At 38.7% G+C, this 22,583-nt stretch overlaps 1 protein-coding gene and 1 long non-coding RNA gene across 16 annotated transcripts in view; one reads left to right on the top strand and one right to left on the bottom strand.

Moving 5' to 3' along the window:
- PLEKHM3 (pleckstrin homology domain containing M3) overlaps positions 1-22,583 on the top strand; it is a 195,500-nt gene that overhangs the window by 149,233 nt on the left and 23,684 nt on the right. For 8 of the 15 annotated variants that reach the window (XM_007089934.3, XM_007089935.3, XM_042995200.1 and 5 more), the window contains one exon: positions 13,506-13,663. The exons of 1 other annotated variant lie outside the window; for it this stretch is intronic. In XM_007089934.3, coding sequence (XP_007089996.1) covers positions 13,506-13,663 — 158 coding nt within the window. Of the gene's footprint in view, positions 1-5,488; positions 6,567-13,505; positions 13,681-15,529; positions 15,744-19,186; positions 19,907-22,583 lie in introns of those variants that run through there. 6 more of the 15 variants (XR_006220911.1, XM_042995202.1, XM_042995203.1 and 3 more) reach the window with 6 other exon arrangements.
- Positions 12,188-20,740, bottom strand: LOC107180350. Its single transcript, XR_001511121.2, has 3 exons — positions 20,359-20,740; positions 19,438-19,534; positions 12,188-13,266 (listed from the first exon to the last, which is right to left on the bottom strand). It is a non-coding gene; the product is annotated as an uncharacterized LOC107180350 (long non-coding RNA).

Here is a 22,583-nt window from a genome sequence, read left to right as displayed (position 1 = left end):
TTTCCTTTTCTGTGAAGCTTTTTAGTCTGATGTAGTCCTACTTGTTTATTTTTGCTTTTGTAGCCATTGCTTTTGTTATCAAATCCGAACAAAAATCCTTGCCAAGAATGATGTCAGATGGCTTACCACCTAAGTTTTCTTCTAGGAATGTTATGGCTTCAGGTCTTAACATTCAAATATTTAATCCATTTCGAGTTAATTTTTTGTGTATGTATAAGATAGTGGTCCAATTTCGTTCTTTTGCATGTGCCTGTCCAGTTTTCCCAGCACCATTTATTGAAGAAAATGTCCTTTCCCCATCATATGTTCTTGGCTCCTTTGTCATTAATTGACTATATACATGTGGTTTATTTCTGGATTCTATTCTGTGCCAATGAGATATGGGTCTCTTCTTATGCCAATACCATACTGTTTTGATACTATAGCTTTGTAACATAGTTTGAAATCGGGGAGCACGATGCCTCCAGCTTTGTTCTTCATTCTCAAGATTGCTTTGGCAATTTGGTGTCTTTTGTGGTTCCCTACAAATTTTAGGATTTTTTGTTCTATTTCTATGAAAACTGCCATTGGAATTTTGGTATGGATTCCACTGAATCTGTAGATTTCTTTGGATAGTATGGGCATTTTAACAATACTAATTCTTCCAGGGGAGCCTGGGTGGTTCAGTTGGTTAACCGTCTGACTCGCTATTTATGAGTTCAAGCCCTGCCTCCAGCTCTGTGCTGACAAGACGGAACCTGCTTGGGATATTCTCTCTCTCTCTCTCTCAAAAATAAATAAGTAAACTTTAAAAGAAAATACTGGGGCACCTGGGTGGCTCAGTCGGTTAAGCTCAGGTTATGATCTTGCTGTTCCCGAGTTTGAGCCCGGGTTGGTTGGGTTCTGTGCTGACAGCTCAGAGTCTGGAGCTTATTTCAGATTCTCTCTCTCTCTCTCTCTCTCTCTCTCTCTCCCCTCCCCTGCTCACACTCTTGTCTCTCTCTCAAAAATCAACATTAAAAAAATAATTTTAAAAAATACTAATTTCTTCCAATCCATAAGCACAAAAATCTTTCCATTTATGTGTTTCATCTTCAGTTCCTTTCATCAGTGTCTTATAGTTTTCAGTGTGCAGGTCTTTCACCTCCTTGGTTAAATTTATTCCTAGGTATTTTATTCATTTTGATGCAATTGTAAATGGAATTGTTTCCTTAATTTCTTTTTCTGATATTTCATTACAGAATTCTATTTTTAAAGTCTGCCCTTCTCTCCCCTGACATACCATTCTGCAGAGATAGCTTTTGTTAACTATAGCCAGTCTGTCTCCTTCTAGATATCTCTACTCATTTACAAACGTTAACTTTTTTTTGCAAATGGGATCAAGCAATACTACCTTTCTGCATCTTGCCTTTTTCACTTAATAGTGTTCTGTGGACATCTGGACATACGTGCACATTTAGTACACACAAAGGTTTACCTCATTCTTTTATCAGCTATATGCATAGTCTAGTTACCTTAATTTTTAACCAGTGCATTCTCTATTAGAACCAATACTGCAGCAAACACCCTCGTTTATTTCTCTGAGCACTTGTGTGGCTATGTAGTGTAAATGAGTTAATGTGGGACAGCCGGGTCAAAGGGTGTGTGTGCTTTGTAGTTTCACAAGTATTGCCACTTGCCTTCTGAAAAGGTGGAACCAGTTTATACTTCCATTCAGTATCTTGAGAGTGCCTGTTTTCCTACACCCACGTTAAATTAATTAAACGTTAATTTTTTTAACATTTATTTATTTTTGAGAGAGAGAGAGAGAGAGAGCATACATGTGCAAGTGGAGGAGGGGCAGAGAGAGGGAGACAGAGGATCCAAAGCAGGCTTGCACTGTGAGCACAGAGCCCGATGTGAGGTTCGAACTCCCGAATGGTGAGATCATGACTTGAGCCCAAATGAAGAGTCAGCCGCCTAACTGACTGAGCCAACCAGGCGCCACTTAATAATATTTTTAATCCTAGCCGATCTGAGCAATAAAAAGTAGCTTCACACTATTACTTTAATTTGTATATTTTTCCATTGTAATTAAGATTGAGCATCTTTTTTATGTTGTTTGCCATTTGTAGTTTGTGTTCATTGCCTATTTATTTCATGAACCTCTATTTAAATTACGTTGTTGGTCTTTTTGTTATTAATTTGAAAGAGCTCTTTATTTATTAAGGAAATTGGCACTTTTTTATATAAATGGGAGCTGTTTTTTTCCCAGTTTGTTTTTGTCATGTCATTTTGTAAGTGGTATTTTGTATTTTACTAATATTTTAATTTTACATGTTCACATTTATCACTCTCTTATGGCTTCTAAGATTATAAAATATTTGCCCCATGTAAATATTTTGCTAACATTTTTCTCTAATATTTTTTTGTAGTTTTAAAATACTTTTATGGTTTTCTTTTCATAGTTAAATCTTCAATTTATCTGCAATTACATTTTCTTATGGAATGAGTTAGAGATTCAGTTTTATTTTTTCCACAATGTCTCACCAGTTGCCACAGCATCATTTATTAAATAATTTATCTTTACCCTCTTTTACTGTATAGTAAGTTCCCATACACATTTGAACCCATATCGTGCATTTATAGATGCCCAGCATACAGACACCACAAACACAGTAGATAATATTCTTGAAAAACAGGATGTATGAAATCATAATCAGTACTGTGCGGTGAGTGGTGGTTTACTATTTGTTGACGCCTTGAGGTGAGGAATAAAAATTACCAGTTGTCTTAAGACAATGGCATGCAAGCTAATAAAGAGCACCTATTCCAGTTTATGTGCAGGGTTTGTTTTTCCTCACATCAGTAACCTAGCAATTTATTAGATCAGAACCTTCTAGCCAGAAACCCATTTTGGTTTTTCATTTAATCTTAGGCACTGCTGGTCTCATAAAAGCTGTGAAGTAATAATAATGTTGAGCACTTATATTGTGCTTTCCATCCCTAAGTGCTATCTAAACTTTTAACTAATTAAATGCATTGACGACAGGAAGGGATTTGCAGACGTCTTCAGGAAAACCGATATCTGGTTGCACACCTGTGAGGGATGATTCCTAAAAAGCATTAACTCCCTCTTTGAATGGCACTCAGCAAGCAGAGGAATAAAAAGCTGGTGACATTATTTCACTTCTTTTGAAAATTTCCTTGGGTATCTTCTAATTAGTCTGGTTAAACTCACCTTTTATCTATCTCCCCAGATATTCCCTTTCTACATTCCTGGGGGTATTCAACAAGCTTCTTTTGATGTCTTCCCTGTTGGTTAATCACAAAATCATAGAATCTTCAAACTGAGAGGGATCCTTATTGATCCTGTAGTTTTGAACGACTTAGTACAGTCCCTTTATTCTGTAGATAAGGAAACTGAGGCACGGAGAAGTGAAGTGACTTATAAAAAAGGTTGCACAGCTTACCGGGGACATAACTGGGAATAGAAGCCAAGAAGTGTCACTCCTTTATCTGCTGTTGGTCAGCCCTGTCCTTTGTTTCTCTTTGTGAGCATTTGAATTGACCTTTTCTATTTTCTTAACTTTTTTTTCTTTTTTGTTTCCATCCTTTCCCTACTTCTCCTTCCCTTCTTCACTTTCTGCCTGTTATGTGTCTCCTGTCCTTACATGATCAGCTAATATTGCCTTGATTTCTCCTGTATTTCCGTATCTCTTCAAATGTGGAGTCTTTTGTTGTTTCCTGTTAAGATGTTTTATAGTGGTCTCTACTCAAGCCCTCTCTGAAAAGCCATACTTCTTTAATTCCTCCCACATCACATGCGTAGAGGGAGTTGTTCTATTTTGCTTTGCTCTCCCCAGCTGTAGTTGCCACTCCTTTTAAGAAGTTACATCTCTAGTTTTGGTAAATAGGCTAGGGTTTAAGTTGATGGTAAGTCCATTTTTGTCACAGAATTTGGTGATTACTTTAACTGATGAATTTCCCAGTTCAACTGATAATAATATAATATTTAAAATCATGTTCCATATTCAGAAAACAACACAAGATGTGACCATTTAAGGGAAGTTTCATACAAGGAGTAAATGTGTTGGACAAAAAAAATCTGTAAGGCACAGCAGGTCCAGTTCAGATGGAAATCATGGCGATAAGCCTGGACCAATGCAGGCTGTGCGTCTTGTTTCCGTGCGGGAACCAAATCAGTTTAGAAATCCATTTCTACATGGCGGGTCAGTAGGCATCCAGAGACCTCAGAATTCTCAGGCTGAGCCAAACCCAGAGGCTGCACTCTGACCTAAGATATCCTTAGAAAGGCTCCTTCCTAGAGTAGTGAAATGTGCATAAGAGGGGGAGTCTGGGTCTGTCACCAGCTGGCCAAGTGATCTTGGGCAGCACACATCACCTCTAGACCTCAGTTTTCTCATATATTAAGGAAGCTGAGTTTAAAAGATCACTTAGGGCCTTTCCTTATTTACTACTCAGTGAGTCAGTATTATCTTAACTAGAGCCAAAATGAACAATAGAGATCTAAATATAATTAATTTCAGACATATAACTAATAAACTCAACAGAGAAGTAAAATTCTGCTGACCATACCATGAGAATTTTCTGGACTTGTTTCCATTTAAACTATTTTAATTATTTTCCTCATAAATACATGTGTACCTCTATCAGACTGTATGGCCTGTTTGGGGGGCTCACAACATGTGGACCCCATAATTGTACTCACCCTTTGTAAATGTTTCCACTGGAGTTCCTTGAGGTTGTGGCCTGATGAGGCCACACCCCTGGAGGCACTTTACCTAGTGCGGAAAACCTGTCTGAAGTAGGCCCCACCCCAGATATTTTTCTGAATAAGAAATTTGTGTTCTTGGGTTCATCTGTTATTCACCCATTGAAGACAATTGAAATTGAAAAAATTTTTTCTTTTATTCCCTGAGGCTGTTTCCAGCAGGAAGCAAAATGTGATCTGATAGAAATGATGACCACTCACAAATCTACCCAATTACATCAACCCAGATTAAATTATCACATAGTTTACAAAGTCTAAGTAGAAATTGTCACCTTTGGGAGAGGCTCAGATAAGAGCTAATTGGTGACATCATAATCCACCCTCAGGGAAGTGCTTCATTAACCAAAGTTTCAGTCCTGTGAGAGGGGTGAAGAGCAGCTAATTAGAGAAGTTTTCTGTTTATATACAAACAACCCAGGACTGAGCCATAATAAGGGGCTCAAAGGTTAGCAATGGGGAAATGGCATTTTAACAAACTTTTTGAAATATGAAAATCCCCTTTACTAGTTATCCCCCCTCCTTTTTAAGTTCTGAGCCCTATGTGGGTGAACTCACCACCCTGAGATCAAGAGTCACGTGCTCTGCCGACTGAGCCAGCCGGGCTCCCCTAGTTATTTTCTATTTTTAAGAAAAATAATACAGTGGCATTCTTTTTATTTTTTATTTTTAAAGACTTACAATTAAGAATAGTAAAATTTAGAATTGAATGAAAATTCAGAATATTCTGTGTGCTAGGGTTTTCCAGCCCGGGAAGAATCTACAGACTGCTTTTTCCTAGCTCTTCACAAACTCACCTGGCCGAGATCACTGGACTTCACCGTACCCACCTGTTAACGCCGACAAATGGCACTCAGAGAAAATATAGTGAGCACAACCTCTCTCATGGTCCTCTGGCCAAGCAAATGCCAACTAAATTATATTTGAAATCATTTTACAACGTGTGACAGTTTTGATTCTTTCATCTCATCAAGCGAGCTTGTTACCACTGGTGAGTGGCAGGTGGCTTTGTTTACCATGAATGGGGTCTTTGGGTTAGACTTTTAAGGAGGGGCCGTTTGTCAAGTGCAACAGGCCTCTTCATCACAGTATTCCCAACAGTTGTCCCGAGTCTAGATGTTACACAATGGCTGAGGAATGCCTGTATTGAGATGCAAGGTAACTGGACAAATCAGGGGGTAGGAATTAGCCAGTGCATGAAGAGATTCAATGAGAAAGAGTTTTTTCTTTTTTCTTGTCCAAGTCACTAGTGGTCTGTCCCTCTCCCCCCGTAGATCTTGAATGTTGTGGTGGTGCCAAGGGAGTGAAGGCAACGGACACAAAAGAATCATTTGTGCCCTTTTCCCAATCCCACAGATCTCTATTGGCCACAGACCTTGAACATGACACTGCAATTTCCTGGTGCCACACATGAGTAATAAGCAGCTGTTTCTGAAACTGTGGTTTGGAGAAGGCAGCACTAGGTTATTTTTTAACTTAATTGTAATTTTTGATTGGTCTGCAAGAAAGTAAATCAAATAAAGACTGTTGTCTTAGTCTGCAAGAAAGCCATAGGCCTCAAATTCCAATGCTGACCATCTTGACCAGAATAGAAAGGGGGGGAAACGTGTGTATCCCTGAACTGGAAGTTCAACCAGGCAGCTTTCGTGGGCTGCAGTCACACAAGACGGATAAGCAGATTTGGTATATTTGTCAGCCAGCTGGATCATGAAAAGTGCTATTTGGCGGCTCCTGGAGTTTTAGAACTACCTGAAATGATGAGTGAAAAGAATTTGTAGAAAGATTGCAAAAGTAAAAAAAAAAAAAAAAAAAAAAATAGCAAAACAGGGAAGAAGATACCAGCTTGGTGTTGATTTTGCCCTTATCCTCCCGTGTGATGAGAGGACGCATAGTTTTAAATTACAAATGAAAGTGTGTATTCTTTGACTACCTGACCCTTAAAAAACTCTGAAATAATCACATATGCACAGTCTCCAACTAGGTAGATCAGACTAGTACGTTCCTTAGTACAAGAAATTAAGTTTAATGGAAAACAGAAGCAAACTCCTTTTCACTATTTTGGACATCTGCCTTTTCTCAAGGAGATAGGGCAGTTTGGCATGGACAAGGTGAAGGAGGTTGAGTGTGGGGGGTGGGAAAGGGGGGAAGAGCTACATATGTTTTCTGCTAATTACTTTGTCATAATTTTATCCACATAGGCTGGCACTTTGGGGACGATAAGTGGAGGGATAACCAAACCTCATGTCAGAGATCTATTTCACCTTCACTCGTGACTTATCTAAATGACCACCTGGTTAACTAAAACCAGTAGCCTTGTTCTGCTAAACATGGAATGGCCTTGTGACTTTTGATGGATTGTGATGAAGTTCTATTAACTTGTGACCAATTTAATTACAAGAATGAAAAGATTAAGAAAGACAATTTCCAAGTGTTGCTAAAGTATTATATGAGTGATTCAAATCAAGCTTGAGGTGTGTTACATGTCTTTCCCCAGCATTCGGGCTGCCTGTCTGTCGTATGAGCTCTGTTCTCTCATTAATAGCAGTGTTGAACCGAATGGATCTATACACTTTACATTAATCTCAACTGATCCTATCCAAACAGAAAGACAGTCTGATGCCTTTTAAAAATGACATGTAGGGGCACCTGGGTGGCTCAGTTGGTTGAGTGGCTGACTTCGGCTCAGGTCATGATCTCGCAGCTCATGAGTTTGAGCCCCGCGTTGGTCTCTGTGCTGACAGCTCAGAGCCTGGAGCCTGCTTTGGGTTCTGTGATTGTCTCTCTCTTCCCCTACCCTGGTTGTGCTCTGTCTTTCTCTCTCTCTCTCTCTCTCTCTCTCTCCCACAAATAAGTAAACATTAAAAGTAAATAAAATAAAATAAGTAAAAATGACATGTAAAAAAAAAACCTTTTTGGGGTGCCTGGTGGCTTAGTCAGTTGAGCGTTCTACTTTAGCTCAGGTCATAATCTCACAGTTCATGAGTTCAAGCCCCACATCAGGCTCACTGCTGTCAGTGAGGATGGGATCCTCTGTCCCCCCCTCTCTCTCTACCCATCCCCCCTCTCATGCTCTCTCTCCCTCTCTCTCTCTCTCTCTTAAAAATAAATAAACATTAAAAGAAAGACCTTTTTTTCTCCCCCTTGCTATAAGTCACAAGTGTTTGAAATAAAGAATGAATCTAAATCATATAAAGTTTCTGTTTTGATTAAGATAAGCTAATAATAAGCTATGATTTATTGATTACTTGCTCTAAGTTAGACATTATGCCCAGTACTTTCATTATATTAAATCTGATCCTTCCTTCAACCCTGCAAGGTAGACATTATCCTGATTTTTAGGTTGAGGAACTAAGGCTCAAAGAGGTTAAGTAACTTGCCAAATTTGGTCTCATGGCTGGAAGGCAGATGAAGTAGAATTTGTGCTCTGCCTTGCTGCTTCCCCTTACCCAGAAACAACTAAGTTCTGAGGGAATATGGAAAACTCTGTAATGTCAATCTCTCTGGGAGACTGATGAATCAACTCCTACACGCCAGAAAAATAGTCAAGTCGACAAGAAGCAAAAATGATAGATTTTTTAAAAACAAGCTTGGACCAGTTTTATTAAGGATGCACTTTTGTGATTTACTTTGTCCTGGTTGGTCCTGGCTTGCTCTCAGTGATATCAGAATCTCCTGGATCGACTCTAATCTAAATAACGCAGTTAGTGGAACTTTTCCTCATGCTGGACCCTATCGAAGACTGTTGTTACTCTGGGCAGTAATACTGCCTAGGGAGGTACTCCAACTTAGGGTTGACACAGAAGACTTCTCTCAGGTTGTGCACTTGTTGGCCACCTATTGGCTTGTTGGACATTTGACTTTTTCCTGCCCATAGTCATTTTCCAGGTCCATTGGTATCCTGACAGCTCTTTTCTACTTTGTTCTCAGTTGGAACCTGAAGATAGTGGCTGCTTGGGCTTTGGTCTTCTTTGGTGCCACTATCTTCATGGTGTTTATGGAATATGTCCCTAGCCTTAAGCCCCCACCAAGATGGCTAGGAATTGGGAGTGAAAGTTGCAAGACTCTTGGGGGCAGGAGGAGATGGTAGAGGCAGGACATTTGGTTTCTTTTTACACAGTTGTTCAAAACAAAGATAGATCTGGTTTTTAAAAAGAACCCTAGGAGATTTCACACCTGGAATCTACTTCGTTATAGTAATAAGACCTCTAGACCAGAAGCCCTAATAGCTAGATTCTGTTCCCAGTGTTGCTAGTAGTTGTATTCAAAGACAAGACTTAAACCTCCTACATATATCTGTACCTCTGGCAAACTGTAAGTATGAAGTTTTCCTTTCTGTAATATTAAAAAATTCAAAAATAAATGTATAGACTATTACCTCACTGTCCTGGAGGAGAAACTTTCAGCATCTTCAGCTCTTTGGAACGTGGCCATGAACCTAAGCTAACACATAGGAAGAGTAATTAATCAAGTGTAAAGAAGCCAAAAAAGTTCCTGAACAGCTGAGCAACCACCAGGTCCACGCACTCTTTGTGCTCCTCCCTAAATCACACAGCAGAATGACTGAAAATGTTTGTGACACAAAGACAGCCCTGAAATGTGACTGCTGCTGCTGCCAAGGAGGGAAAACAGGAACACCTCCCTGGTCAGTCAACAAGAGCTTACGTCCCTGGCAGAGAGGGGACATTTAAGACAAGTATGAGACTCAGTCTTTGCCTTCCAGCAATTGACATTCTCAGATTTCTCCATATAAAATCACCATTTTATAGGTAGTATCACCATTTTTATACGTTCAATCTAGTTGGATAAGCAAAACAATCACATGTTAAACAATAGTAAAGAGTACAAAACAGCATCAAGTTCTGTATTAAATTATATGATGTAAAAGTAAATTATACAAAGCACAAGACATTCATAACAGCTGAGGTAGCCAAAGATGGCTTTCCACATCAAGCTGACTAGATCTGAGCTATGAAGCCTAGGTGAAATTTAAATAAGTGTTAAGAAGTGAAACTTAAGATAGAGGAAATGACAAGGGTGAGGGCCCAAGAGCAAATGTAAGCACATTCTACACAGGGAAAAGTTTTCTCACAACAGGAGATATACAGTAAAAAATGGAAACTGAGCTTAGATAAATAGTATGGATGGAATCAGCTTATGGAGACCCTTGCACACCAAGCAAAAATGTAAGCTCCAATCCCGTCCAGTTCATTCTTGTATTGAGTGCCTGGGCACAGTAACTCAATATCATTTTATGAAATGAATGAGTGAAGAGATTTTCTTAATGATAAAATAAGAATTCACCAAGATTTGAAAGAAGAGATGATACTTGATAAAAGCGATGTCCAAAACTGATTAGTATATACACTGGATGGACCAAAGGGAAAAGGCTGGCATCCAGAAATAAAACTAGAAGATTATTTCATCAGTCTAGAGAAGAGTGATAATAGGCTGGGGAAGACAGGAAAAAGGGACTTACACCAGAGATATTCAAAAAAGAATCAACATGAACCTTGAAAACACTATGCTGAATGAAAGAAGCCAGCCACAAAAGGCCATATATTGTATGATTCTATTGATATGAAATGGCCAACATAGGTAAATCTATAGAAGAAAAAGTAGATTATTGGTTGCCTAGAGCTTAGGGGAGAAGGGATAGGTTAGGGGGCAAATGGGAGTAACTTCTAACGGGTACAGGTTTTTTTGGAAGACTTGATGAAATGTTCTAAAATTGACTGTGATGATGGTGCACATCTGTAACTATACTAAAAAACACTTAATTGTAGACTTTAAATAGGTGAATTACATGGCGTGTGAATTACATCTCAATAAAGCTGCTATTTAAAAAAAGAGGGAGGGGCGCCTGGGTGGCGCAGTCGGTTAAGCGTCCGACTTCAGCCAGGTCACGATCTCGCGGTCCGTGAGTTCGAGCCCCGCGTCAGGCTCTGGGCTGATGGCTCAGAGCCTGGAGCCTGCTTCCGATTCTGTGTCTCCCTCTCTCTCTGCCCCCACCCCGTTCATGCTCTGTCTCTCTCTGTCCCAAAAATAAATAAAAAAAAAAAAACGTTGAAAAAAAAAAAATTTAAAAAAAAAAAAAAGAGGGAGTGAATAAATATGGTGAATGACAATATATGTGTTTGATGGAGAAAATGAGCCACTCACTATAGATTCTATAATTTCCAGTGTGATTCTCATCGAAATACCAAGAATATCCACTAACACCATTATTACTTAAAATTAGGATCACTGAATGATAAAGTAAGGCATGAAACATAAGAGGTACAATATTAGAAAGGAAGGGACCAAGTTATCACTTTCAGAAAACCCCAAGAAATTACCTAAAAAAGATTTGCATTCATGAAAATTCAATAATATAGTTATATGTAAGATATCCCAATGTCGGTATATTCTAATATATAAGCAGTAGCTAATAAGAAAGCATATTATACAAAAGTTTAACCTTGAGATAATCTAAATAGTAGTGTGAGTAGCTTAAACTGGGGGGAAAAAAACCCAGAAAATTTTATTAGGCAATAACAAATGAAGATTTAATAAAATAGAGATATAGACAAGGTTCTTTGATAGGGAGAATAAATATTATAAAGATACCGATCCTCAAATTAATTTTTAAAGTTTATTAAAGTCCACATGTAGGAATAAATATACGTTTCTGACAGTATAAGTTTGTTGAAGTATTTCAGAAGCCTTCAAAATGCAAAATGTTCATACCCTTTGTCTCAAGGAAGTTTTCTAAAAGAAAAAAAAAAAAAAAAAAAAAGCTTTATGCACGAGATGCCCAGTCTTCTCCTTTAGATCCTCCTTTCATGTCTTGCTCCATATCTTCCCTTCTCACCGTCTGTCCCTTCAAACAACCTTTACTCACCTGGTTTCCAGGCTCTTCTATATACTGCTATTTCCCCCCTAAACGGACTATATCTTGTTAGAACATCTCTCTGAATGTGTCACTAACCTTAATTTGTTTAGGAAAGAGTAACATAAGTAAAACCAAACTCAGCTGCACTATTGTTACCACAATTTAGAGCTAACCCTGTGACACATTGGAAAGTGTTTGATATAAGATTTGGTAGTTGTTGTTTCTTAGAAAGTATGTATCGTGTGTTGGTATTAGGAGTACCTGTTACTGGGGTTTATCGAAGTTAATGGTCCTTGAGAAAACATAAATAAAAGGAGGTCTATCTATGGCTTCTAAAGGAAATGGAGAGTAGAGTAAGTTAAAGAATGGTGGAAATGTACCTGCTTAACTCAAAAAACAGCCAGCATAATTTCTACCCCCTTTATTAAAAAAATCCACTCTTATAAAGCAGTGAACTTTATTTTTCTGTTCACTTTCTGCATCATAATACAAAAATAGTATACATTGTTTCTTATAAAAAGAACTACATATATACAAAATGAAAGACTTGCTTTTCCAACTTGTTCCCTTCCTTAGAGTTAACTACTGTTATATTCATTTTTAAAACATGAGATTATTCCATGATGTTTAAAAACCACTTTGAGTTTTTTATCTCCAGTATTAGGTAGAGCTTCATTTTTTGCAAAATGCATTATTAGATTCCTTGCAGTCTTTTATTTTTATCAGTTACTGCTATTTATTCACCTTGACATTGTAATTTCTCTTTAGGTATGACTTACTACATTTCCCTCAGATGTTATTTTTATGTAAAATTGTCATTTTAACTCTGTATTTATTTGAAAGGATCCAGCTACTACCAGTTATTTCCAGCTACTTCCAAACTAACTTTAATGTTCATTCTTTTCTTATATCAAAATCAGCATGTATATGTAGGTGCATTAATGAGAGAGAAGTAAAGGCAGATGTTTTTCTTGTTAGTATTGACCTGCTGAAGTCTTTGAAGCTCATGCAGTATTAGTTCAACGAGAGCTGACTAACATTGGTTCCAGACTCATGGATGTTTGCAGGCTAACCGGTGAGGTAACAGTGGGAGGTAGGCAGATACAAGACAGTAGGGCCTGGCGGGGACAACTGTCCGCTGCAGAGCACGTGCCTCAGTAGGAGCAGACGGCCCCTACTCACAGCCAGAATTATCATCATGTTGGAATTCAGGCCTAGTTTTGCTCTATCTAATGATTTTTCAAAAGAAGCCAAGAATATGGGTATTTATGTGAAATCTCCCAATTATTAAATTGGCTCACTTTTTAAAACACTGAGAGATTAAAAAAAAAAAAAATCCTCAGGCTGAATGTGGCCCTCAGACGGTCAAGTTGCAACCTCTTTATATTAACATACTTATCAGCAGCAAAAGAAACCTATTTTTCCACATTTGTTACATGTTGTTGGGGAGACGGTGAAAAAGCTATCCTATTAACTCATCAGAGGAAAGGGATTACTGAATTTACAGCACAACATTCGACATTAATATTTACCTTGTATGTGTCCTATTTTGGGAAACACACCATACTTAGGCCACACCATAACGGTATGCTGGTCTACGAAAGTAGAGTTCCCCATTTGTTGGTCCTCAACTCCCTGTATCACACTACAAAGAAAGAGGAATACAAAAGAAGTTTCAACATCTTCATTTTCCAACCTCCAGTGGTTTAAACCAGAGAGCTCTTTTGGAGTGAAAATACTACGTCTTTTCTTTCTCAGCGTTGCTGAGAAATTATAATTAGAGGTTTTCCTGTTGTGTAAAGGAAAGGAATTCCAGTCCTCCTGCGTCTGCAAGACTTCTGTTCTCAATGAATTTGCTTCCCTGTCCCATTTCTCTTTCTGCAGGTGATAGAGGGGAAGCTGGCTCCATTCTTGGGCAAGGTCATTAAATTTGCCACCTCACACGTGTACAGCTGCAGTCTTTGTAGCCAGAAGGGGTTCATCTGTGAAATCTGTAACAATGGAGAGATCCTCTACCCTTTTGAGGATATTTCAACAAGCAGGTACAGAATCTCTTGTCTTAACAAAAGTATACCTGAATATGTCACATGTCGTTCTGTTTGGCCTGATCAGGCCGACTTTTAGTCAAGTACCGTATATCTGTCTCTTACCTTGTATCAGATTCCTCTTATTCTTGGAGAATATTTTTTGACCTTTTGGTTTCCTATATTTATTCCCAACTCACTTCACTGTCTTTATCCAGAATGAGATAACAGAGTTGCAAAGAAACATCACCTATTTCTCCCTTCTTAGGTAACAAAGAGGGTTCAGATTCATTTTTAGAATGAAGATTAGGGAGGATGAATCCTCACAACATTTCAGGGCCAAGTGATAGGCAATGGGAAATTGCAGTCTCAGAGCAAGGCCAAAACTGGCCCAACTGCCAGGAATAAAACTACAAGACACTGGGGAACAGCTGTCTGGCTCGCCACATGCTTTTCTCCACAGATGCGCTGCAGTGTGGCGATGAAAGTTTTAGGATCCAAAGGAGGGAAAAGTGGGAGTTTATGTGGGATTATTTTTCTAACCAAAGTAATATTTGGGCATCATCACATTCATTGGTTGATGGATGATTTTTTCCCCCCACTAACTTGAGACCAGGGTTTTTACTATTGCTTTTCTTGAATCACAAAACGATACATATCACTTTTCCTTTCATCCCAAAAGCATCATAGAAATATATACTGTTTCTGTATCTGTGCACTGGCTTCTTTGGCCATGAAATCATGCCTCATTTCCCACCCAGCAGGGCTCACTTACACTGTGGTTCTGAACAGAAGGGAGGCATTGTAGCCAGGGGGAGTTGAAGCATGTAGGCTAGAGCTAAGATATTAAGAGTTGACTCAGCCCTTCTGGCCTCTTCTTAAACCCAAAGACTCTTTGTAAATATACAGGAACTTGAGTTGGCCCCACACATAGAAAGATAAACACATACGCACACATATACATGTTCCAGCCTCGTTTCCTGAGTACAGGTACTTAGCTCATGGCCTAGAGATTATATACTTCTTAAAAATGTACACCACACAAAAACTTGTACACAAACATTCGTAGTAGTATTCATAATAGCCAGAAAGTGGAAACAACATAAATGTCCAGCTGATGAATGGATAAACAAAATGTGGTATATCCATACGATGGAATATTATTCAGCATAAAAAGGAATGAAGTACTAACATGCTGTAGTGTGGCTGAACCTTAAAAACATTATGCCAAGTGAAAGATGCCAGATACGAAAAGCTGTATATTTTATGTTCTGTGTATATGAAATGTCCCAAATAGGCCAATCCAGAGAAACAGAAAGTACATTAGTTGTTGCCTGGGGCATGGGGGAAAAGGAAGAGAGTAACTCCTAATGGGTGCAGATTTCTTTTAGGGATGACAAAAATGTTCTGGAATTAGATTGTGGTGACAGTAACGTGGTCTTGTGAATACATTAAAAATCAGTGAATTGTATACTTTAAAAGAATGAATTTTATGGTATGTGAATTAGATCACAATCAAAAGTATTTAATAGAAAATAAAACAAATTAAAAAATGCTTCCAACTCTATAAACCATATGCTGGGTCACAAAACAAGTTTTAATAAATTTTTAAAAACTGAAACCATACCAAGTATGTTTTCTGACACATTGAATTAAGATCCCCAGTAGCAAAAAAATATGAGAAACCTCAAATATTTGGATAAAAAACAGTACACACTAAAAACTTATGGGTCAAAGAAGAAATAAATCACAAGAGAAATTTTAAAATATTTTGGAAAAGGGGCTCCTGGGTGGCCCAGTCAGTTAAGCATCCGACTCTTGATCTCAGCTCAGATCTTGATCTCAGGGTAGTGAGTTCAAGCCCCACATTGGACTCCATGCTAGGTGTGAAGCTGTATCTATCTATCTATCTATCTATCTAATGAATGAACATGAAATATAAAATGTCAAAATGTATGGAATGCAGCTAACATAGTACTTAGGGTGAAACCTTTGGCTATAAATATATCATGGAAAACATGTCAGAAAAAAAGGAAAGGTCTCAAATCCATTACCTAAAATTCCACCTTAAGACACTAGATAACAGAGCAAACTAAATCGAAAGCAAGCAGAGGAAGGAAAGAGTAAAGATTAGAGCAGACATCAATGAAATGGAAGATAGAAAAAAAATTCATTAATGAAATCAAAAGTTGGTTTTTTGAAAGAATCAACAAAATTGACAATCCTTTAGCAAGACTGACCAAGAAATTAAGAGAAAAGAAACAAATACTCAAAATTAGGAGTGAAAAAGGAAAAGGCAGTTAAAAGAACTATAAAGAGATACCACAAGTGACTTTATTCCAACAAGTTAGACAACTTAGATGAAATGGACAAATTTCTAGAAAGACAAATTACCAAAATAGACTCAAGAAGAAGTAGAAATATGAATAGCCCTATAACAAGTAAAGAAACTGAATTAGTAGTTTTTAAATCTGCTCATAAAGAAGCCAGATGCCTTCATGATGAATTTTGTTGAATATTTTAAAAAATAATACCAGTCCTTCACACAGGGATAAAGAGGGGCATTGCATAATGATAAAGGGATCAGTCTTCCAAGAAGACACAACAATCCTTAATGTGTATGAAGAGAGTCAAAAGACATGCAGCAAAAAACCCCTAATAGAACTACAAGGAGAAACAGACAAACCCACAATTATATATCCACTATTATACTTAGAGACTTCAACACCCCTCTGTCAGTAACAGATCCAGCAGGCAGAAAATCAGTTTAAGCATATCGTTAAACTGAAAAGCACTATCAGTCAACTGGATCTAATTGACATCTCTGCCAATTCATGTTGTTCATCCAACAACAACAGAATATGCATTCGTCTGAAGCTTACATGGAACATTTAACAAGAGAGACCACAGTCTGGGCCACAAAACACATCTGAAAAAATTTACAAGAATAGAAATCATGCGAAGTACGCTCCCAGACCATAATGAAATTAAACTAGGAATCAGTAACAATGTTACTGTTACGGTACCTGTAAAATGCCAACATATTTGGAGATTAAACAATATGTTTCTAAATAACACGAGTTGATCATTGATGTCCACACAAAACAGGGATGTTTATAGCAGGTCTACTTGTAATTGCCAAAACCTGAGAACAACCAGGATATCCTTCAGTATGTGGATGGTTAAATAAACTGTGGTATACCCATGCGATGGAGTATTCTCCAATAATAAAAGAAATGAGGTATCTAGACACAAAAGGACATGGAGGAACCTTAAATGCATATTACTAGGTGAAAGAAGCCAGTCTGAAAAGGCTGTATACTGGATGATTCCAACTGCATGACATTCTGGAAGAGGCAAAACTGTAGAGACAGTACAAAATCAAATCAAATCAGTGATTACCAGGGGCTTGGGAATGCATAAGACGAGATGAATAGGTGAAGCACAGGTTTTTTAGGGCAGTAAAATTATGCGGTACGGTTCTGTAATGGTACACACATGACGTTTTACATTTGTCAAAACCCATAGAACCGTAGAACACAGAGTGAGCCTTAATTTAGATTGTGGACTTTAGTTGATAATAATGTGTGAATATTGGTACATTCACTGTAACCAGTGTGCCACACTAATGTAAGAGATTAATAGAGAAAACTGGGGGTTAAGGTAGTATTATGGAAACTGTACTATCAGCTCAATTTTTCTGTCAATCTGAACTGTTCTAGGGGTGCCTGCTGGCTTAGTTGGTAGAGCATGTGACTCTGGATCTCAGGGTTGTGGGTTCAAGCCTCACATTGGGGGTAGAGATTACTTAAAAAAATAAAAGTTAAAAAAATAAATAAATAAATAAATAAATAAATAAATAAATAAATAAAAGTGGAAAAAAAAACTGTCCTAAAAAATAAAGTCTATTTTTAAAAAAGACAATTCATCCAGCTGAACAGTTGATTCAAATACCAAAGCTGATCAGTGTGAATAAACTTTATTAGAACAATTTTAGACTTACAGAAAAATCACAAAGATAGTACAGAGAATTACCATAGACCCCACACGCAGTTTTTCTCTTATTAACATCTTACATTAATATGATATATTTGTTACTATTAATGAACCAATACGGATACATTATTATTAGCTGAAGTCCACAGCTTTTTCAGATTTCCTTAAACTTTTTCAATGTTTATTTATTTATTTTGAGAGAGAGTGTGTGCATGCAAGCAGGGGCAGGGCAGAGAGAGAAGAGAGGGAGAATCCCAAGCAGGCTCCATTCTGTCAGCACAGAGATCAACACAGGGCTCGAACGCACGAACCGTGAGACCATGACCTGAGCCAAAATCAACAGTAGGACATTTAACTGACTCAGCCACCCAGGTCCCCCAAGATTTCCTTAGTTTTTACCCCATTATTATTTCTGTTTCAGAACATCTCCCTAAGCTCCTCTTGGCTGTGACAACTTCTCAGACTGTTTTTAGGACATTGACAGTTTTGAGAAGTACTAGTATTTTGTAGAATCCCTCTGTGGGGATAGACCTGATATTTTTCTTATGATTAGACTGGGTTTTATGGGTTTGGGGAGGAGGAGTGCAGAGATAAAGTGCCGTTTCCATCATATCATATCACAGGGACATGCTATCAACATGACTTATCACTGCAATGTTTGTGTCAGGTTTCTCCACTGTTGATACTCTTCTCCTCTGACCCTTCTCCATTGTTACCCTCTTTTAAAGGAAGTCACTATGGGGGCACCTGGGTGGCTCAGTCAGTGGAGCATCCGACTTCAGATCAGGTCATGATATGGTTTGTGAGTTCGAGCCCTGCGTCGGGCTCTAGGGCTCCCGGCTGTCAGCACGGAACCCACCTCGGATCCTCTGCCCCCCCCGCCAGCTCCCTCCCCCTGCTCACGCTCTCTCTCTCTCAAAAATAAACAAGGCTTTAAAACATAAATAAATAAAGGAAGTCACTATGTGCAGCCTACAGTTAAGGAGTGAAGATTATGCTCCACTTCCCTTGGGAGTGGAGTCTATACAAAATCACTTGGAATCCTGCATGAGTGATTTGTCTCTTCTTCCCATTTATTTTTTTAAATTATCTATTCATGTCAGTGTGGGCATGTGCATATTTATTTTATATTTTTGGTTACAACCCAGGATTACTTTACTTTGTTGCCCAGACTGTTCCAACTTTGGCCATCGGCTCTTTCAGCTGGTGCCTGCATCACCTTGACACCCTCCTACCATTGTGGGTGTTTGTTTCCGAGCATTTCTGTACTTTCTGGTGCTACCAGACATTCCAGACTCATCATGTATATTTCTTGCCCTAATCCTACAAGTAGCCATTTCTCCAAGGAGCCCGGGTTCCTTTTATTGGAAAATATTAGAAACCAACATGAGGGCACTTAGATTGCACACCCACTTTTAAAGCCCTCGGTCCCAGGACTCATCCCTTGAGGAGGGATGAGAAGAGAGATGCTTCCCTCTGACTACACGTCAGAATTTCCTGTGAGACTTGTTGGGTTGTTTTAACTCTGAGCATCTTTATCTTCAGAGTCTCCCCGTGTGATTCTGCATGGCAGCCAGAAGAAAGAATCACTCCTCTAAGATGGCTGTGGCCATAGTCAGACGTGCCAGATTCTTACAGTCCGAATGACCACATTAACACGTCTGTGGACTCAGAGGGCCCTTCACCCAGCAGGAAGGAATATGTAGCTGTTTAGAATCTTCCGTTTCTCTCTTGGTCAGATGCAATTCTGTAAGCTGCACAAATGTCTGAGAGCAAAGGAGCCCTTACCAGCCTACCTGGGATTTCAGGTTGATAATACTTCCCAGGACCCTGCTGAGCTCTCTCTAGTGGTGTCCAGTTTCCAGTGAAACGCTGGGAATGGTTCATGCAAGTCTGGGGTAAAAGACAAAAATAAACACCAATGAAATATTTATTAAAGGAAAACTTTAATCAGAAATTGAGTTGCAGATTAAAAACCTGTCCATAAAAATGTGCTGAATAAATGTGATAAATAAAAATAAATTTGAATAGGGGGGTAGATTTTAAAATTTCACTGAAATCTTCATGGATAAAGTTCTGTGATATCTGGGATTTGCTTCAAAATAATCTGATGGTGGGAGAGAGGGAATAGATATAAATGAAAGAAATTGATAATTTTTAAAACTAGATGATAGGTACACAGGGGTTTATTACACTGTTCTGTGTACTTCTGAATATGTTTGAAATTTTCCACAATAAAACGTTTTTAAAAATCTGTAAGTAAGGGGGCCTGGGGGCTCAGTCGGTTGTGCATCCGACTCTTGAGTTCAGCTCAGGTCATGACCCCATGCTTAGCACGGAGCCTGCTTATGATTCTCTCTCTCTCCCTCTCTCCCTCTCTCCCTCTCTCCCTCTCTCCCTCTCTTCCTCTCTTCCTCTCTTCCTCTCTCCCTCTCCCTCTCTCTCTCTCTCCCTCTCTCTCCCTCTGCTCCTCTCCCCTACTCTCTCTCTCTAAAATAAAAAGTAAAATCTATAAGTAAAAATCTTAGAAATGAAGTATTTAGTGAATTTGTCACCACATAGCCTTGACCATCTTGCTAAAGTCAACACCTCTGTGACCTCAGAAATATGCTTAATATCCCTTCAGATCCAAATATCATCTGAACAGCATAATTACAACTCAGTAAAAAACATTCTACAAGCATTACAACTATTCATTTTTTCAATAAATGACTTACTGAGCATACTGTGTTCGTGCATTGGGCTAGGCTCCGGGGCCACACGGTGAACATGGCATGTTCCTTGCTCACAAATGGTCCACAGTCCCTGGCAAGAGACACTGAGCCATCAGGCAGTTGGGTTGACGGAGCCCTGGTCTAGGGGGTGGACCTAGAGCTCCAAGAAGGGACATCGTCCAAAGCGGTCATATACATGGTAGGTGAAAAAGCAGTTCCACAATTTCTAAAAATGTTAGCTCTGTGTTGAACTTTATCTGAAGCACTGATTTATTCACGTCCGTATTAGAACATACTTGGTTTTAACATGCTTATTTGATTACGACCATATGTCAAACATGGGTCAACTCTTCATAGTTTCTTTTCCTTATTAAATTAATTGTTATGCAGGAGAAGACTTCATGAATATGTAATTCAAAAATATAGCCCTAGCATTAATGTTTAGAACGCCGTCTCTGACAGACATAGACAATGTGCTGGGGTTGTAGGAAATTGCACTAATATTTACTAGTGCTGGTGCCAGCAATTTACATATCTCGTCATTTAATTCTTATGCCAGTCCTCTGAGGGAATCTTGTTACCTCCATTTTAATAATGAGGAAACCTAGGTTCAGAGGAGCCAATTAACTTGGCCCAAGAGATAAGGCCAAAACTTGAACCCAAATATATCTCTCAAATCCATGCTTTTTTCATTATACATCACTGTTTCTTCTGTACCTGTCGTCTTCAAACCATTTTTGCAGCGTACCCTCAAACAGAAATGTGAAGAAATGACGTCCCTCTGTCATTAAAGAAGTGTCCCCCCAGACGGTTATTCTGAATTCTCCCCATATTTGCCACCCTGAAAGTTTTTACACTTGGAGCAGTGAGCCAGCTAGATTAGGGCGGGGGAAAGACACGACTTTCTTTTGCAAAATGGTGGGGGGCTGTGGTGAGGGGGTGTGGGGAAAGAGCTTCCTTCCGCCCCGTGCACAGCACTCGGCAGGTCGGGAGGCCCAGGGGCGCCTGCGGGAGCTGGAGATCTGCCTGACTCAAGCTGAGTGGGCAGACCCCCGCTTGCTGCACTGTCCTCCCCACTTCCACTCCGTTCAGCCGATAATGCGGACAGTTTCACATCAAGGTAGTCTTTCTTCTCCAACACAAATTAAATACATACCTCTCTCTAGTTTAAATAGGAAAACACTCAGACCCAAACTGCAAGATTTTAAATACAATAGTGAGATCCAGAATCACAGAACTTAAGCTTAATCCAGTATTTACCCTCCTAGAGGACTAAACGGAAAGCACAGCTTTAGAAGAGAGAAACATTCTGTTAAAACAGCAATAAAATTCCACATCCTAAAGACAGAGAAATGACAAAAAACGTACCCTCCTTGATTGAGAATAAGAAATAAAACTCTAACTTCAGAATTACAAATCAGAAGGTTAGACTGATACCTCTCTAAGACTTGAAGGGAAAACAGTGACTATGAAAGCAAAGAAGTTGCATATATCCACAAAATGACCCTGGACTTAGATCTTTTAAAAGAAAAAAACAATCCTCAAATTGCCTCCTATGCCGCTTTCTTTCTGACATCTCTACATACCACTAATCTTCGCTTGTTATTAAAGACATAATGCTGCTAAAGAGACCATCCTGCCTCACACATTTGTGTGTGAAGATGCCATTCCTGAATCTTGAAATGCTTCCAGATCACAAGTACATAAATACTTCATCTTAAGAACACTCAGCATGCATTTTAACATGGGACTTACAAGATACACCAGCTATCATAAATCAGTTCCATCCTTTCTGTCTGATCCATTTGCCTTTGTTAATTTTTTCATGTGACATACAAATCATCCCCACAAGTTTCCCAATATGGAAAACATTGCACTTCTAGACTTTATGACCCCTATACCATTTGGGGCTGTATCTAGATGTGGGTATACTATCAGAAGATTCTACTTAACACTGAATTTGGTGTATTCCATATAGTAGGCATTCCATAAATACTTATTGTTTGGTTCAGCTCTCCCCAACATATCGTGTGCACTCATTAAGAACACTGACAAAGCTTTTTAAGTAAACTGATTAAGAAAGTTTAAAATATTTGCTCTATGTGAAATAGAGAATAGATTATGATCTCACTTACATGTTAAACCTGAAAAAAACAAACTTACAGAGAACAGAGTGGTGGTTGCCAGAGGCAGGGGTGAAGGTGGTCAAAAGGTAAAAATTTCCAGTT

Source organism: Panthera tigris, chromosome C1 (assembly GCF_018350195.1).
Source record: "Panthera tigris isolate Pti1 chromosome C1, P.tigris_Pti1_mat1.1, whole genome shotgun sequence".
Classification (NCBI taxonomy): domain Eukaryota; kingdom Metazoa; phylum Chordata; class Mammalia; order Carnivora; family Felidae; genus Panthera; species Panthera tigris.
The sequence above is the reverse complement of the archived record's forward strand: the minus strand, read 5'-3'. Positions and strand labels throughout refer to the sequence as shown.